This window comes from Poeciliopsis prolifica, unplaced genomic scaffold (genome assembly GCF_027474105.1).
Source record: "Poeciliopsis prolifica strain line A6 unplaced genomic scaffold, Auburn_PproV2 SCAFFOLD004, whole genome shotgun sequence".
NCBI lineage: Eukaryota > Metazoa > Chordata > Actinopteri > Cyprinodontiformes > Poeciliidae > Poeciliopsis > Poeciliopsis prolifica.
The window spans coordinates 2,130,129-2,149,000 of record NW_026562379.1 but is presented as its reverse complement, the minus strand read 5'-3'; the positions used below and the strand labels follow the sequence as shown (position 1 = coordinate 2,149,000).

At 41.0% G+C, this 18,872-nt stretch overlaps 1 protein-coding gene across 2 annotated transcripts in view; it reads right to left on the bottom strand.

Moving 5' to 3' along the window:
- Positions 1-18,524, bottom strand: part of elna (elastin a) — a 49,681-nt gene extending 31,157 nt beyond the window's left edge. For both annotated transcript variants that reach the window (XM_055027930.1, XM_055027931.1), the window contains exons 1-5: positions 18,248-18,524; positions 4,462-4,530; positions 4,183-4,230; positions 1,795-1,896; positions 1,612-1,638 (exon numbers count right to left, since the gene is read on the bottom strand). In XM_055027930.1, coding sequence (XP_054883905.1) covers positions 1,612-1,638; positions 1,795-1,896; positions 4,183-4,230; positions 4,462-4,530; positions 18,248-18,323 — 322 coding nt within the window. In that variant the 5' untranslated portion in view covers positions 18,324-18,524. The remainder of the gene's footprint in view (positions 1-1,611; positions 1,639-1,794; positions 1,897-4,182; positions 4,231-4,461; positions 4,531-18,247) is intronic.
- Positions 18,525-18,872: the final 348 nt, after the last annotated feature.

Below are 18,872 nucleotides of genomic sequence, written 5' to 3'. Positions count from 1 at the left end.
CTCCATATCCAAGTGGACTAAGCATGAGCTATTGTGCATGGGAAAATTAGGCAAAAAGAAAACTCTTTGTGTCTGATGCTGGTATAAACAATGTCTCCAAAAATCCTGGAACTGCAGCAAAAAGCCATTCATCAAAGTACTGACCAAAGGGAGATTAAAACATGTGCATGCCAAACTTTTTAGATTTTGTTTTTACTTTGTAAAGCAAGTAAAAACAAAACAAAACAAAAAAATTCCTTCTACTAGTCAATTATGTACTGCTTTTGTTGGTCTGTCACATAAAACCACAAAGCAAAACACGGAGGGTTGTGGTTGTAAAGTGACAAACAAATGAAAACGTTCAAGAGGTTTGAAAACTTTTGTAAGGCATTGTAAAGTGATGATCTTAAGAATAATCCTTCTGATGGATTTAAATGCACTGCTGATTAAAACCAGCACTAACTTTTGATTACTGTGCTGCTTTGGAGCAGAAAAAAAAAACTTCCATTAAGCCGTTCCCTTGAATTCAAAAGTCCATAAGGCCTTAATTACCACTCTGATTTTTCATCATAGCTGGGATTAGCATGGATGATGAACGTCAATGCGCAGATCCAAAAGGGCAATGATTAGAAAATAAAAATCAAGCTTTTAATACAGTTTCCTATTTTCTCACAAAATTCAACATCTTCCAAGCGCACCTTGCAAGGAGAGGAGTGGGTCGCTCGAAAGTTAGAAATATTTCTCAAGGAATGCTCTGCTGCTACCAGCCAAAATCAACTTCCGCTCCATGCCGGACATTAGCTCATTTTCATCAAATGGACCTCTGGAAAGTCATGTTGGAGGACGGGGTGTGGCGGGTCCTTCTGTTACCCGCTCTGTGTGTAATCAGGACTACAAGATTATTGCCTGGTTCCTTATCTTTCTAAACACACTGAGGTGGGCTGAGATTGTATCAGCTGTGCTTGGGGAAATTAACCAATAGCTTAACACCGCTGAAGCACCAATAGGGGCGAATACTAAAATACAGAAGGGAAAATATTTACAGTACAAGTATCGGAGAAAAGGGGCATGCTCAGTTTCAACAAGAAGGTTTCCATATATTGTAAAGCTCTAAGATTACAATAACACTAATCAGTGCTTTGGCACCATTGTTTGGCAGCTGCAGATGACTGTTTGCATTCTGACAACCATCAGTTCCTTAATACTCCTGTTACAGCAGAAGTGAAGGAGCGCTGGCACCCACAGTGCTCCCACTCAGGATGCACTGAACAGCTGCGAGGCCAGAAAAAACAAACTCACCCCGGGCGATAAGAAAAACTTAGTGACAACCCCAAAGACCCGTTCGCCTGCATCGGTGAACCCCTGTGCAGCCTGATGGGATTGACGTCTATAAATTAGGCTCCTTTATCAATTCAATAACAATACATCAGATTTCCTTCCTTTCGTGTTGGAAGTTATGGAGAGAAGGTTTCCGTGTTGATTGTCTGCGGTGTTGAAACTGAGCAAGAAGGAAACATTAAAACACGTCTTCCAACTTCATAATTTTCAACGGCCATAACGTGCACCCAAGTAAAATTTTTTTTAACAGTTTCAGAAAAGAGGAAAATTATTGCATGAATGGCTGAGGCTTACCTGGTTTTGGAGGCTTTCCTCCTTGTCCTGTTGGGGGGGAAAAATAAGCACGTTTTGCATAAAATCTTTGGTACAAAAATATTTTATTCTGCCAATACACACAAGTCACAAATTGGTTTAGTTTGTTTACAACTTTGGTAAAGATTTACGGCCTGTTTGCAGGCCACAAGTCCAACATCATACCTGCTGACAGCCCTCCGTAGCCAAGGTTGCCCGTTCCCATTCCTCCTGGTACCAAACCGCCGGTCCCAGCACCTCGGCCTCCACCGCCATAACCTCCTACGGCTGGGTTCAAGCAAGCACATGTGTGACTGCAATCAGAATCAGCACTAAAACCATGCTAAATTTCACATATCACAATGACAAAAAAAATCTATCTGACTTAACTATTCTGAAGAGAACAACTGTCTTGCTCTGAGCATGTTAACAGGATATGCTGTATTCTTTATTCATTCAGTTTTTCAGGAACTATGGAGCTTAGGATGTCTGACCTGGCAGCAACCAGAAAAAGAAGAATAACCTTCAGGGCTAAGGTTTTCTCTGAGACTCATGAAACAGCAGACTGGCACCAGGTGGGAAGAAAGACTGCAGCCACCGTGGCTGCAAAAGCAACAACTTGGGTGTAAGAGGAATCTGGAGAGGCTTTTGGTTGACCTCAAGAAAGTTCTGGAAAACTGTTGAACGACTCAGAAAGCAGAGACCAGCTAAGGGTCAGTGTTGTTTATGGCAGCAACTGTTGATGCTGACAGGCATTCTTCTTAGGTAATGGAAGGAACACTTTTAGGATCTTCTCAATTCGGTCATAAGATCCTTCTCAGAGGAGGCAGAACCTGATATTTAGTTTCGAGTTGTACTCGGAAGTGGGAAATTACGACTTCCCAGTCGGGAAAAAATCAACCGGAACGCCCTCGAAAAGTTGGATTTCCCACTGGGAAACTGGGCGCGAATCCAACTACCCCCCTTACGACTTGTAAGGTCGACTTCATGTTTCAATATGGCCGCCGCTCGCAACGACAGCAGCAAACATGTGCTGGAAACGAGCTCATTTTACAAGACACGCATGTAACAACGCCTCCAGCGTTAATGTTAATGTAGCGCTTGCATCTCCACACTGAACGAATCAATGTTGTTCATGAGAGATACTGCGTAGTCTCTGGGCGTCGCCATGTTGAACGTTCGACTTCTTAACCAGAACGTTGTTATCTTAGGTCTGACGTCAAACCCCAACTCCGAGCTGGAACCACTCAGGAGGAAACCTCTCGAGTCTTTTGCCATTGGACAGATTGCGAGGTCGTTAAAAAGCTTCCGAGCGACGAACATTGTGTTTTTAAACACATACTAGTTCTAAACGTAGCGTCGACGATCCAGACCAAATTTGCAGTGCCGTAATTCTGGCACTATGCGCTATCTAAAAAAATACCAACGGTTTCTGAAAGGAGAGACGTTGCGCTTTCCAGCCAATATTAGGTTATTATGGTAATTTAACCCTTGCTCGCCGTAGCTCTTGTAATAGATGGTAAACTGCAAAAATAACTCCCTGGATTTTGAAAGTTCCAGTTGTCATTGATAGACGGGCAAATACATTTACATTACATTTAAACTAAGAACTGCGTACAATTAAAACAAGCAAATACATCGAGGCGGAGATTTTAAATTTAGGACAGTTAAGGGTTAAGAAGGGGGACCTGGAAGTGTTTTTATGAAAACAATGAAGTTCTCTTCAGCTATTAACTTCTCAATCATCCAAAATGCTGATTTGAAAACCTTGTATCACTTTCAAGTTGGTGGTTATTTGCATCTTGAGTAATTTATACCGAAGACAGATTTGTCATTTGGTCCTTAATAATGTTCTAAAACATGTTGCAAAATGAATGCTTCTTTGCATCAATTTGAGTTGAGAGTGATCTACCATTGGTAAGATTAACCAATGTCTTGAAGAAAACTCTTTAAAACTTGAAAAAGTAAACTATCCTTTTAACTCTGTGGATGGTTGATTTATTCACGAGTATTGCAGTGAATTAGTTGCAGATTCTCAACAGAAGAAGTGAATCTAAGGTACTCTATGAACAAACCACTGACTGCTAACAGGGCCACTTCTCTTCACAGCAGCAAACTGTTCCACCTTCTGTTTGCTTAACTGCTGAATGTTCCAACAAACATAAAGATGTCAAACGTCCAAAGGTCACAGCAGTCTTCCTGCAGCCGAAGCTTTAATATTTTTTGGCTTTAGAAAGCTGCACGGGGTCAAACTTGTTCAGCAAATGGGAGCTGAAAGCTGGCCAGCATTGTGAATACAGAGTGTGACCTGCTGCTAAATTGAGCCGTGCCGCAGACTTGTGAGTGATAGATGTGTGAAGTGACAAGCAGCAGACAGAATGTGCGGCTTTGCAGCAAGCCCAGTGGAAGCATTGGCCACTTTATTATCAAACTAATGAGAACAAAGAAAAGCATATTTGGAGTAACTCATAAAATCTGCAGCTTCACATTTGAACTCATCTAAATTAAACTAGATTACTAAAAATTATGGTTTGATATAGTAAATATCCTGAATCCAAAGTCTCTTCCTCTCACCTCCAGGTTTTGCTGGTTTATAGCCTGCAGGACCACCTCCAGCTGACCCTGCAAGAGTCACAGATTCAAGTTTAAAATTTGGAACAAAAACTAAACACAGACATTTATTTTGGGTTTACTATCTTCAAACATCAAAATCTTTAACGTCACCCAACTCAACGGGGACTTAGAAAATGAAATCAGCTGCAAACATGTTGTACCTCATGTTTTCTCCTCGACAGTGGTTTAATGGCCCTCTACAGACAAACATATTAGTACGCTGGAGTTGTTTTCTGTTACCTGGAAAATATCCAGTCCCTGGCAAAGGAGCGCCTGGCCTATATCCAGAACCAGGTGGCACATAGACACCTGCAACATACATTGAAAAAAAAAAAGACCTTTTAATCATCAGTGTGCTGTATGTCAGAATGAAACTTCATCAGGCAGTCACCACTTTTCTTTCTCTCCCATTTCCATTCTAATAGTTTTTATTTCTAAACAAGAATCCCATTTATTAGGCAAACATTCGCAAACACATTCATCAGCCTGGAACCGAGCAGAACCACTAAAATCTGTCCTTGATGATCACATCTGGGGCTCATCACCGCTGTGATGAAGTGTACAGCGAAAGGTGAAAGCTGCTGGAGTCGGAGCGAAAGCAGAACTTCGTGGATTTTCAGAAGAGTCCCGTTGAATTGTTCTCATACTGATGAGGCACTGCGGCTTTGGGTCGAGGAATTTGCAGCAGCACCCCGTCAACCCCCCACCTGCGTTATCCCCCACAGCTTCGTCTCTGGCTGGAACTCCTCAGATGGTCGCTCTGGACTCCAGACGTGATGGCCTCATGTGTGCAACAAACACCAAGAGCAGAAGAACCTCTGTTTTTTTGCAAAGAGGATTAAAAAGAATTACTGGTTGTTCTGGGACAAATAACAACTAAGTCCGGTGGGACGGGTGAGCTAATGCCTAAATTACAAAAGTATATTCTGAAAAAGCTGGTTTGTATCAAGAAACATAATGCAAATGAGAGAGCTGGGGCAGTCGGATCACAGTGATTATGCCTAATGGCTCCTACATGTGCTGGGAGACCAATTAATTTAAACCACATGTCAAAGGCGTTCATGTGTTTATTAGAGAAGACTGTGTGAACTCAGCCCCTCACACTGGCTGTGGCCGTGAGGGGAAGAGCATTACAAGGCATTTCTGTCTGGTCTACCAGCAGGGATATTTATGACACCTAAAAAAAACATAAAATCTACATAATTTGATTAACTGGATTCCTGCTTTAGTACATTTAAATCCACGATGGCTATGAGTTTCTCACTGATGAGATGTGTAATATACCTTTGGTTAGTGCCATGATGAAATCCCACTGTGCTTTATTGGACAGCTGAGGCTCAGGAAATGAAAAGAAAGTGCCATTGAGAAGGCATTCGACTTGAAAAAATATGAGCGATCTTCACATGAAGACGTTGTTTTTATAATGAATGAATAAAAATGCAGAAAGAATGAAACTATAAATTACTGTCAGCCTTTCCAATAGTTTACAAAGCCAACATTTAAACTTAAAACCCTTTTTCTGAAACAAAAACAAGCCACTTGGATCCGTACCCTGCAAGACAGATAGTTTCACACATCGGTTCCTGTAACAGTATTGTCTATGACTGGAGATAGAGATATTTTTCTTTTCTTTGATAAAACATGTTAATATGATGAGTGGCCATGTGTCGGTCCACAGAAAAATGAAAATGTGAGTGCTTCTGCATGAACAGGAAACATGGGGAAGCTCCATGAAAGCAAATGCTCAGTCGACTTAATCCAGACGGCGTGATGAAAATTGCATCATTACAGAGACGCATCCATCTGCCAAAGTCGACACCGGGGCTGGGTTATGAGGCACATCTTTATGCAAAGAGTTGTGTGACCTCTCAGTAGTTTGTTGCTATGTTTTGTGTGGAAATGCGCTCAGATTGCAATGTCGATGCCTCAGTTTAACCAGTCTGCTTCCACATGTCTGGTGTTTGAATCCACAGGGAGTGTGAATACTTTTTGAGGAAGGATTATCAAAAGCATTGAGGAATTAGGTCAAGTTTTAACAAGACTTCGCTAAATAACGTCAAAGACTGTCAAATGGCAAAATAATAAAACTCCTAGAGGAAAAGCGTGGCGCTCTCTCAGTGACCGTTTTGTAGGAGCGAAACGGAGGACGCAGGGAGGAAGTGAGAGCCCCGCTGGATAGGAGCCTGATGTCCCCCAGGTGTCCAGGTGGCCCGCTCCATGTGTGCTGGTGACTTCATACCTTGGGCAGCACTTTGGCTGTTAATGTCTTAAAATGTACAATGTAATATATCTTGCACTTCTCAGTACAAAGCATCGGCTGATGTTTGTTGCGTTACATCAACATCCAGTATCTTCAAACTAATTTACTGTTTATCCTCAATAATAACCTACTGTATGTTCTTATTGACCCTACATACAGTAGGGTCCACTCAGACTTCGCTCTTCCTCATGATTGATGTGAGGAAGCAAGCGTCTGATAGAAGGTGCCATTTAAGCATTTTAACTACTGTTCCCTCCTCCGCAGGTGTAGCATTAGCAGAAAGCTACGTTACTGTGGGGAAGTTTTGCCGTCACAAGTAAAATATGGATTGAACATATGCAGAGAAAAGTGAGACTTACAATCGTTGCATGGCTCATTAATATGAAGTATTCTGGTGACAGATAGATGAAGTGCTGCCCCCCATGGGCAACAGAGTAACAGCGCTGGTCAGAACTAGCGCCGATGTTGCAACATCTAACCTGAACACTGCCAGAATTTTAGTGTTTTGAACGGCTTTCGTCACAGTCGTTCTCTATTGTCATAAATTACAGGCACACTGGGCTCACCACAATGCACTCAGAGAACATTTTCTTCTGACTTCTTGCTTCCCACTTGAGAAAATTGCTTTCTCAAATCTGAGCTGCAGGTTTTCTATCACTCTTCGTGTCTTGGGTGGACTTTGATTCGGGCTGATCCCTGAGTTAAGCAATGGAAGCATAGCATCATCAGTCTTGGGCACCTTTCAGCTTTTTTACACCTTGTTTTTTTTTTTTTAAATCTTGATTTCTGTCATAGAGCTAATGTAACTTTAATGAGCCGTAAGCTGCAGAATTATACAGAAAAACTGATATATGTCCAATAAGAAAGAAAACATGCTGGGATGCCATTGAAATGTGCTGATGCACCAACAATCTTTTGTAAATTGAAAGAACAACAATATTCCTTTATGCAAAGCAAATCTGTGGTCACAATCTAATCGGAAGGACATCTGGTCATGATCACGAACAAAATCTTTTCTTCAGCAGGGAGCCAAAGAGGGCTTATAGTCAGCCTGATTATGTTGAAACCGGGAGAATGTGGCTGCCCCGAACAGACGTGTTAATGGCAACAGTTAGAGGGACAGCTGTGCATGATTTCATGAATGAGCAAATAATTTAGAAGATCAGAGAGCTAAACAATGGCAAAGTTGCTCAAATTACCCGTGGTTTGGCCTTGCAATTCTGACCAAAAAGAACTGAAAATCCTGCAGACTAAAAAACTGAAACTAAAACAATAAATGTAACATCTGTGAGAAATGTAATATCTGTGTTTATGAGCATCTGAGATTTTTCCTTTCGAATAGATCATATATGGTCCTTAACTGACGACGGGTGTGGAGCGATTGTTCTCATTTTCGCTCCTTCGTTTTACATTCAAAAGAAGGATTTCCTGTCTTGGCAGGAAAGTGGAAACTTCGAGTCTGTGAGCAGCACTTTTTCCTTTAGCTTTAAAACCATATCGCGCTGCTGAGGCATTCTTACAGAGTGCACGAAGTTCACAAAGATGGCAAACACTGACTTTTGTCAGGAGAAGAATTTTTAAGAAATGTCTCCTGATCATTTTAATTCAAGTCACCATCCACCGCTTGCATTCCTGGAGAACTCGACCAGGTCACGGGAATAAGCTGGAATGTGTTTCAGGGGGTAAAACTATCCAGGAAAGGAGATCAGATGAGGCTGAGTTTATGCAGGAGTTAACTCAGGTCAAGAGTTTACTGTTTGAGTTGTAGCTAAGTTTGACAAGTCACAAATAAGAGACCAAAATGACTTGAGTCAGGCACGCTTGATTAAAATCGTAGTAAGAGTTAAAGAAAATTTAAAGTGTTAAACATTGTTGCATCTGTTATTCAGTGGCATCATCCTACTCTGAACCATTAAAAAAAATCCTATTGTTACTTAAATACACCTATGCTTTTTTCCCTCTCCTTTGCGTCACCACTCACCTAACACTGAGGCCCTGAGGAGTAAAGTTGTTGTCACCATCCATCCATCCATCCATCCATCCATCCATCCATCCATCCATCCATCCATCCATCCATCCATCCATCCATCCATCCATCCATCCATCCATCCATCCATCCATCCATCCATCCATCCATCCATCCATCCATCCATTTTCTTCTGTTTTATCACAGTGCTTCTTGGAAAAAAGACAACTTCAATTTTTAGTTCTGAAATGGAACTAATTTTGAGAAATATTCCCTTCTTTCACATCTAAGTGTATTCTCTATGATGCAGTTTTTGGTTGAGTGAGTTGAGAGTGTATTGAGATGACGATGATGTGTGCTGAGAGTTGTGAAAAATCATTTTGGACTAAAAGTAAAACGCTTCATCGCAGACGTGCTGCGCATCTCTGTAATGCCATCGAAATATAAGATCAGCAGCAAACAGTGTGACTTATTGCTAGACGAACATGAGTACTGATGGTTGATGTTCTTATTTTTGTTATTGCAATTTCCCGCACCTAAACTAATACATAAGTCTAAACTAAGTTACTTCATTCAGTTTGCTGTAAAACCAAAGAGGAAAATTTCGGAACAAATGGTTCTTCACTCTAATGGTATTGAAACGCTATTGATTTAGATTTTTTCTACATAGAGATGAAGTTCACCCAAACGGATCAAAGAAAGTAAAATTAATTCTGTCCAGCTTTATGCTGACTTGTGCCACGTTTTAAATGTCACAGTGGGAAGCAGAGGGGAGATGTGTTTATTATCTGTTTAGCTGGAAAAATAATTTAGCACTAAAAACAGATGATTTACTACAAAGTCTAACTGGAACATTTATGCTGTGTGAATTTGATTTTATGGACAATATGAGTTGCTGCACCCAAAGTGACTGAACATAAAAAATGTTTGGAAATTTGAAGTCAGAACTTGTTTTGTTTTCGCATCAAACTAAAGCCAGTGATGTGTTTTTCCACAGTGCCTCCCATGTTAACAGCAATTTTTACAGCCCTTCTTTGTGTGTTTTAGTTCATTTACAACAACCTGGTGAGTAATTTGACATTTCCCTGATCCCTGTGCTGTGGTTGTTTAATGGCTGGCTGCTTGGGATGACAATTACCCTCTCTGGAGGGATACAAAACAAATTAATGTGGGTGCAAACGAAACATACATGGAGAAATAAAGACAGATGGCGGTGTTCTACTTGAATAAACAGTTTACACAACATGGTTTTAATGGACAATTTGGTAAATTCAGAGGGAAATTGCTCTGAAATGTTTTTATCACTTCTTCAGAAATGTCTTTTTCACAGAAATGCAAAAAAGATATTTTGCCCTCTTACAGATTTTCTCAGTTTTGTTTGTTTTTGTTCATTTGTGAAAGTTTCGGATCAGACAAATTTTAACACAAGACAACCTGCTCAAATACAAAATACTGTTTTTAAATCAAAATGCTCAAAGTTGCCCATATCAATCTGGCCCTAAGTAAAATAAATAAATAGAAATATACCCACTTACATTATGTGATTAACCACATTTTTTGGGTCCAGTTCCTGTAGCCACACCATGTCCAAACTACAAAATTACATGACCTGTTCAATCAATTTAATCTAAAATAGGCAGTGTAACAACACGAAGGAGTCTGAAAAAATCTTAAAATACACCGATCTACAGAAATTGAAGAACAGATAAAAAACAAAGTCCCTGACAGTTAGCGTTATGGAGGAAGTGAGAAAACGTGGAACAGTCATAAATCTTCCCATGAGTGGGTGTAAAAATCTCTCCAAAATTTTCCCCAAGAACATTTAAAGCACAGGAGTTTTCACCTCCTGTTAAGATCAGCGTCCACAATTCAAGAAAGACGCTATGCATGAGGCAGTTCGAAGACAAAACCCAAAGCTGACCCAGTGCAAAAAGAAAAGCAAAAGCCTATCAGTCAATTTCTTAAAACGTCTTGCTGATGATTCTCAGCGTTATTTGGGAGGTTTGCTCCCTGTTGCCTCTGGCATGAAACTAACGCAGTTGTTCAGAAACAGAACATCATCCTGACGGGTTCAGAATAGGATTCTATAAAAGTCATTTAGATGCGATTGCTCTTTGCATACGGGAAAAACAATCGCTCACTGACAAGTCGGTCAGTGAGCTTAGGAGCGTTTCCTCATATCTCACTGTTGCCCAATTGGCCGCTGAATGAAAACCTTTCTTCCTTAGCACCTACTGCTTTCTCTCTTGCAGATGCACTGCTTTCCAATCTGTCTTTCTCTTTCCATCTGATTTTGTGCCAAAAAATTCATTCAGGATTTTGAAGCAGATAAGGATTGCTGTTAGTCTCCCTGAATTCTTCATCCATCCTCCCTTTTTTTCAGAGCACAGCATTTAAACCTGGCACAGTGGATGTAGTCTTTAAGCACTGGTTAAATAATAGCATAGCTGTTTTTAAGGACCTGTAAATTAGAAAACATTTCCCCTACTTCATGCAACTCCAATCGAAATTTGATCTCCCTCTAAGCCACTTTTTCAGACATTGCAGGTTTGTGATTCTGTCAGGCAGCACTTCCCTCGCTTTGAAACCCAATCTGAGCAGCACAGCTTTTATGAGCTTGTAAAAATGCCCCCTACCTCTAAAAGGCTAATTTCTCTTTTGTTAATCGTTTCACCTTCTAAACACATAAACGAGGCCTGGATTTGCGATAGGTGAGATTTCAGATGAGCCTGTCGAGAATTAAAACCCGATCCATCAATTCTAGACTGCAACCTGTTCAATTCAAAGTCATCTATCGGCTGTACTTTTCCAAATCTAAACCGTTTCTCTGTGTCTCACCAACTTGTTTCAAATGTAAATCAGATGATAGGACTCTGGACCGACTGTTTTGCTCCTGACCTAAACTTACGGCCTTCTGGAGCAAAACATTTAGATTTTATAGAAATGTTCATGGCAGACATTTGACTCATGATTTGACAGTTTTGTGTTGCTCTAAATTTTCTCTTACTCTTTCCATGTCTGTACAGCAAGCTCTTATGCTAGGTTTGGTTGTAACAAAGTGGTTTATTGTGAGGGAATGGAAAACCTCTACTTGTTCTTGCTTCAAAAAATGCTTTAATGACCTGATGTCCTGTATTTATCTTGAAGAAATTCGATGCTCTTTGTCAGACAACCATCACGAGTTCTTTGATGTTTGGTGCCCGTTTAATAGATATAAAGAAAGAAAAGGGATAAAATGATTGTCTTGACCATTTGGATTTGGTTTTTATTGTTATTATCATATTTCTTTTTACTTGCATTGTTTTATGGTGCATCGTTTGAAACACATTGTTTCCTGAACTGCCTGTTGCCCCCTTCAACTCTTTCTTGTGCTCGATTTAGGACAGAAAAGTTTGGATTTTTATCCTCTTATCACTGCACCAGCAGGCTGACTGACTGTTTTGAATGTTTGGTCTAGTTTTTACTCATTTATTTGTTTATGATGTATTGTTTTTTTGTCTGCCTTGGTTGTTTAACTTAGAGAAATTTTGAATAAAGTATAAAAAAAAGAAAGAAAGAAAAGGAAATATCAGTATCATTCCAGTAGTCAAACACGGTCGTGGTAATGGGAAGGTCTGGGCCAGCTCAGCTGCTTCAGGACTTGGAAGACTTTCTGTAGCATCGCAAATGATGAACTCTGCCAAAACCCAGCTTATTCTTAAGGAGAATGTCCCAGCATCATCATTCGAGACCTTAAGCTTAAGCACACTTGGATTATTCACTAGGATAAAGGTCCAAAGCACAGCAGGAACTCAACCTTCAACGACATAAAAGAGAAGCGAAGTGAAGTTTTTGTGGTGGCTTAGTATGTCTGGATTTGACTGTGGTTGACATGCTGACATGAACATAAAAATTCATGGTGAACTGCCACTATACCCCACAACCACAAAATGAATGACAAACAATTATATATAAAAAAAGAAAGAAACATGTGACAAAAGTTTTCCAAAGTGATGTAAAAGTTTTATTCCTAGTTATCCTAAGCTTTTCATTGTTGTTCTTTCTGTCCCAACCAGTTATAAGGTTGCAGTTACTTTTTGCTCATTTGATTGGTTTACTTTGTTCCTTAACAACTTTAATCAGTATTTGAAATCCACATTTTCTGTTTACTAATCTTGTCTGTGTCTGACATTAAAAATGCAATGCATATGTGGCACATAAGCCATGTTGACAAAGTAGTCAAGGTAAATTAATACTGTTTTGTGTTTTTGTGTGTGTTATGTTGTGTCGCAGTTTGACGTGGTTGTGGAGGGGATCAGTATCGCTCCACCATTGGTAGGAGAGGACGGTTATGGAGCCGAAGTGTTGCTGTTTTTTGGGGGGGATGTGTTGTGACCCTGCTATCGGAGTTACTTTGGCTGCGTTGACATTGCAGCCTGAAATAACCCAAGCCGTGACCATTCACACTGCCAAACATATGCGACCTGTATGAGTTCTGCAGTGTGAACGAGCAAACCACCTGAAAGTGTCCCGCATGCGCAGTAGAGGGCGTAATAACAACGATCTCTGTGTTCTGCCAACCGCCAAAAAATGAAGAGCTCAGTGTTTGTGGAAGCAAACATGGAGGCTAACGGTGGAGCACAGAGTACATATTTGAAGTTGTCGTCCGACAACAACTTAATCCTCATTATAGTCTGTCCTGGTTGTTGCTTTTCTCCCCGCTTGCGCCTATCAGGACGCAGAATAGTGACATTTTGTCGAGTACGAGTGGCGATCAGGTCAGATGAATGCGACCTGGATAGACATCCACATGTGAATCGGATGCGTATAGGATTTGGGTCGCATTCAAACAGAATCTCACCTGTGCTGTTCAGACTGTCATGAAAAGATCAGAAACAGGTCGCATTACGTAAAAAACAATAAAACAAAACAAAACAAACAAACAAACAAACAAACGGAACTGGGTCACTTCGGGCTGCAGTGTGACGCACAGCCGATCCGAGGGATAGTGCATTTAGGTAACCATGTTACTAACAGGCTCAGGATGAAGCAAAATCATGTCAAATGCATCTCACAAAATTAATCTTATCCTACGGCACCATCTCTCTCTTGGTCATGTCCAACCTTGTCTCTGATTCCCTAAAGCATTGAAGCAAGAATCAAAGACAAGACACAAATCCTGCAACTGTGCCTTCCAACGAACTGACGGACGCTTTTCCTCTACAAGCTGACAGGGAATCATTACAAGATTAGGCAAGTCATGTCTTCTGAATGAACAACAACAAAAAAAACCCCAAAAAAGAATAAAGAAATAAAGAAAGCCGCTAAGATAACCGTTCACTATGATAAATTGCTACAAGCTGGTGGAACAAACAGTTCAACCATGTAGTGATTAAGCTGACAGACTTATTAGAGGGCATCAATAGCACTGTGTAAGGTTCCAGTTACTGGCATTTAATCAGCCAGGCAAAAAAAAAAAGAAAGAAAATCATGATAGTGTTCACATCTTGTCATGTTGCCTCTAAACTTAAAAGATCTCGGACATCAATAGTGCCTGAAGGAGAATGAAAACATTCCCGACAGGAGCCAGTCCAGACTGCAGCGAGTCTGCTTCTGATAGATCGCAGCTTGGTGAGTTAATGTGCTTCTTCTTTGAGGATTTGGCACAGACCAACTGCAGACCAAACACAGGACTGTGAGACGTTAAAACTGACTTCATCCGAGCCTAAACAGTAAACGCTGTGCAGATAAGTATTAGATGCACCGACGATGATGAGGGAAATCAATGTAAACGCCCCTCACGGAAACATTGTCGTGACAGCGACAGCTTCAGGAGAGAATTTGAGACGTTGCAAAGTTGCCCATTTATTCTTTTGAAGGGACTGGATTAAACAGACCACGTATTAAAGCAGCCGATCCATTCATAAATCTGCGGCGTAATCCTCGCAAAACCTTTCTCAGCAGTTATAATAAAAACTTGATGGGAGAAACTTTTAGCCAATGTGTTAGCAATCGCTTCTGGCCGAGATTTTGATGTGAATCTATAAATGTGGATGGAAGTGTCCCTCCTAAATAGATAGTGCAGATGCTTTGAAGTGAGGTTCAGCTAAAAGACTGTTAGAGCTGATCTCTATTTATCGTCCTCATCCGTGTTCACAGACTAGTTTCTGCAAGAGCCTGAAGTTGATTATTAGTCCAAGTGGAATGAAGATGTAAGTGGATTTCTATCGCCAAGACAAATTCTACGACCAGTTAATTAAGCTGTTTGCATTTCAGAGTTTGGCTTTGCTGACTACGAGCAGCAAAAAGCCTTTTGTTGTGCCCTCACTTTGTATAAAAACACATTTATTACGAGCGACTGCAGCTAAAAACCTGCCAGATTTCTACCATGTTAAAAGCTAAGATAAATTAAATCTCGTGTTGCATCTTGCATTTGGCTTTGGTTTCTTTTTGCTCTTGCACGATGCTCAAGTTGAACAGTTTTCAGGTGAGTAATAAGCCCTGACTCCTGAGAAATGACCATATAGCTCCACTCTTTACTCGTTACAGCAGTTTAGTCTGGGAGAAACCAGTCTGGATTTATAAAAAGTGAGGCTGATAATCGGGCCAATTATGGAAAGTGAGCTATTAGCAACCGAATCCTGACATGAGAACTTCTCTTATGGAAATCCGGGCGTTACGAACAAAAGTACTTTCACAATAACAAGTGGAGTTCAATCAGTGCTCGAAGCCAAACAGAGTCATCCCTAATGTGTTCAGAATGAAGTCATCATGCTATGAAATCACACAAAGCCACTCAATATTAACAAATTAAACTGCTTTAGTGGATCAAGCAATAAAGAAGCAAAATTAAAACCTCGCTGTGAGAGAACAGTCTGTGTTTTGTCTGAACTTGGGCTCAGTTGGTCTTTTTCTTTAAAAGCAGAGCCGACGTGTTGAGTGATGGGACCCGTACAGTCCCATCACTCAAGTTGGCCCGTTAGCTTGGCAGAACAGGGGAGCGGACCCAAAGAGAAGCACACAACATGCAACCAAAAAGTCCAGGAGCATCACTGTAACCGTTCAGGTTCAAAAGCTTTACAATTACTTCATGTTTTTGGAGTGAACACGCCTGCTCACCAGTCTCAAGAGATATTTTTAACAAGCTTAATAAATGCCAAGCAAATTTCACTGATTTGCATAGTAAAGTGATCTGACCAGAGCCAAAGGAGACAAATTGGCTTCCAGCTGCACTTGGAAAAAGCTTACAGAGCAGTGCTCCGTCAATGGAGCATCTATTTCCCTGCTTTCATACAAACAGTTGAGCGAGGAACTGTGAATGGGCTTCACCCGCGCCAGCAGTGATGCTAAATGAATGGAGGTGCTGAGAGAAGGTGACCAGTGAAGCAAGACACACAAGAACCTGACTAAACTAAAAATTAAATGCGTAAAAGAGAGCGGAAACCACACGGGTCAAACTCCAGTCCTCGGGAGCCGGTGGCCCTGCAACTTTTTAATGTGGACCGGACTTTGACGTCTCTGGTCAAAAATAACGGCAAGAGGCAGAAATGATAAAAGACCCTAAGAATCTCAACACAACAGAATGGGGTCCAGACAGGTCCACAGCATCATGCAGCCACCGCCATGTCTGACTGATGTGATTTTCTGATTTGGGATACTTTACATGCAAGATCAGTTTGGGTTTATTATCCTTTTCCTACCAATAGATGATTGATGCAGTAAAATGTGGTTAATAGGTTAATTTAATCTATCTGCGAGATAAAAGAGAGACGGCGCGGTCTAAGAACTGACAGCAGGCAAATTATTCACCACATGGGCTGATTAAAAGGGGCAACTGGAGTGAGGAGAACTTTAATTTAGGTCCCCTAAATATTTATTTTGGGAAATTTACTTCATAAATAAAATCTGAATTTGAAAATTGCATTTTACTTTCACTCAGTTTATCTCAGTGTTAAAAGTTGCATAAAGATTCAATTGTTCCAGTGTGACAAAAATAAAACAAATGAAAATTCTGCAGCGTTTCAGGGAACCAGCAAAACAGACACTGAGTAGCATGGGAGGGGGCACAAATAGTAACGAAAAACATGCCAGATGCTTCCTCTAAGACTATAACTCATTTATTCTTGTCGATGGAAAGCTTTCAGACAAGTCTGGCTTCACACCGCAATTCTGACTTTCTCAGACATAAAGAGGTGTTTTCTGGCCAGGAGCGTTGAATGGGTGTGTGGGGTGTTAATGAGGTTCATGTTACTCACAGATAATTCACCCTTGGACCATGCACAGAGGCATTTTTGTCAGGTTAAAGTGCACGCGCAGATGGCTCTACTTTAAGCCTCGCAGAAATGTTTGATAGAGATGGATTCAGTATTCGCTTGAGATCAAAGTTGTGCTCCAAAGTCAGTATTGAAATGTTTTGGCTCTTTTTTAAAATTATTATTATTTAACCTGACAGCAGCTCAAAATTTCAGCTGAAACATGGAAGGCAACAGATGAATGTTGTACAAGAGGGCGAGATAAAAGAGAGACGGCGCGGTCTTCGAACTGACAGCAGGCAAATTATTCACCGCATGGGCTGATTAAAAGAGGCAACTGGAGTGAGGAGAACTTTAATGTAGGTCCCCTAAATATTTATTTTGGGAAAATTACAACATTTCAGAAAACAGAAAAAAAAAGGAGCAGGGACACTGGAGGACAGGGAGAACAAACAGCTGCGACTCTTAAGATGATAAATAAAAAGGAAGAAGGATGGAATTCACGGCAGCATTTATAGCTCGGATGATTAACATGTTTTCCATTTGGAGGTTGAATAACTTCAAGACTCTCGGCCAAAACACAGACTGAGAACCAATCAAAGCAACGCAAATAGAGGAGGGAAAACAAATCTTGCGAGCTGAATGACAGTGGGAGGAAAAGGCATGCTCACAGCCTCGCTCTCCTCTTCCTCGCTGTCTAAAGCAGATAAGGCGTGACTTCGAGCCGCACTCGGAGCCACTTTCTCATATCTGCAACAACAGACTATCTAGTCAAAGCTTTCTCTGCGACCCTCGCGGCGAGCTGATCCACCCAGGGGGCTCGCCGAGGGTGCATTCAATCTGTGTGTGGTTTCTCTGAACAGAAAGAGAGGCCAGCTGGAAGCTTCTGGGTCTGACATTTTTTTAAGGATGGGATCTCGGGCCAAGTGAACATGCACATACACATGCAGAGGTGTGTGTAGGAGCCAGTTCAGCTATGGGAGATACAATAAAGTGCGCAAACCCATGAGAAACGAGCCTGCGTAACGAACCAACGCAATAAAATTCCGCTTTAGATTGCACAACATGACAAGAGGTGAAAGGCCAGGATTATTATCTGCTGCAGGAGTCACTTTTAGATCCAATAACAAGTTCAAATCTTTGGACACAGACGTCTGGCCGGACTCACACAACTGTGGGAGAGCAGAGATCTTCACTTTTTTTTTTCCTCCTGAAACTGCAGCAACAGATGTTTGATGCAAATATGAAGCAAAAAATAATGACACCACTTGCATCCACTGCCTTTTTTCTCTGTTTGCTGCTGCTGATCTGTCATTTTCAAAAATGCATTGCAAAAAGCACTTCCATTAAACTAAATCTGAGCTTTTTCTTCAAAGGGGAATACAACAAAGTGCCCTTTAACAATAAAATAATAATGACATGAATATGCATGAGTTTAAGATGGAAAGCTTTAATTTGATCACCTTAAGCTGGAAATGGTTGTTTAAAATAATGCATAAATTGTGCCTGAGCTAAGTCTGTGACCGATGCAGCCCAAATTCCTGCAGAGTTCACCTGTTGCACACTTACCTCCTTGAAGAGAAGACTGAATCAACCCAAGGAGGACGACTCCACAGACGAGCAAGAGACTGTTTCTGTCAGCCATCTCTCTCCAGAATGCACCACCCCTCTCCCGATCAGCTGGTTTTATTCTCTCCCAGCTAATTACCTCTTCCCCGAGGTCTCAAAGAGCGGACAAGCAGAGTGAGAAAGGTAAAAAGATACGGGGGAGACGCTGTGTCATAACAAGAGGGGAGACGACTCTGCTCTTTCCCCCCACTCCGAGTCTGGTGTTGCTGTTTTTATTCTGGTCACTGCTGCCAACTGCTGAGACGTGGCTGCCAGCGAGGAAAGAAAAAGAAGAGGGGAAAAGACACAAACACACACACATGCACTCTCTCTCTCATGCACGCACACACACGCATACACACACACAACCCCTGTGCTCCCAATCTACAATAAATTGAACTGTCAGCCAAACATTTGCACACAGAAATATCTGGACGAGTCAGATTGAATATAAAAAAAGAGCAAACTGCATACCAGAATAACAATTAGTCTGTTATGGTTCTCATTACCATCTCCTGACAAGAAGTAAGAAAACTTTTTCTTACTGTTTTTTTTTTATTTTTATTATTATTATTATTATTTTACT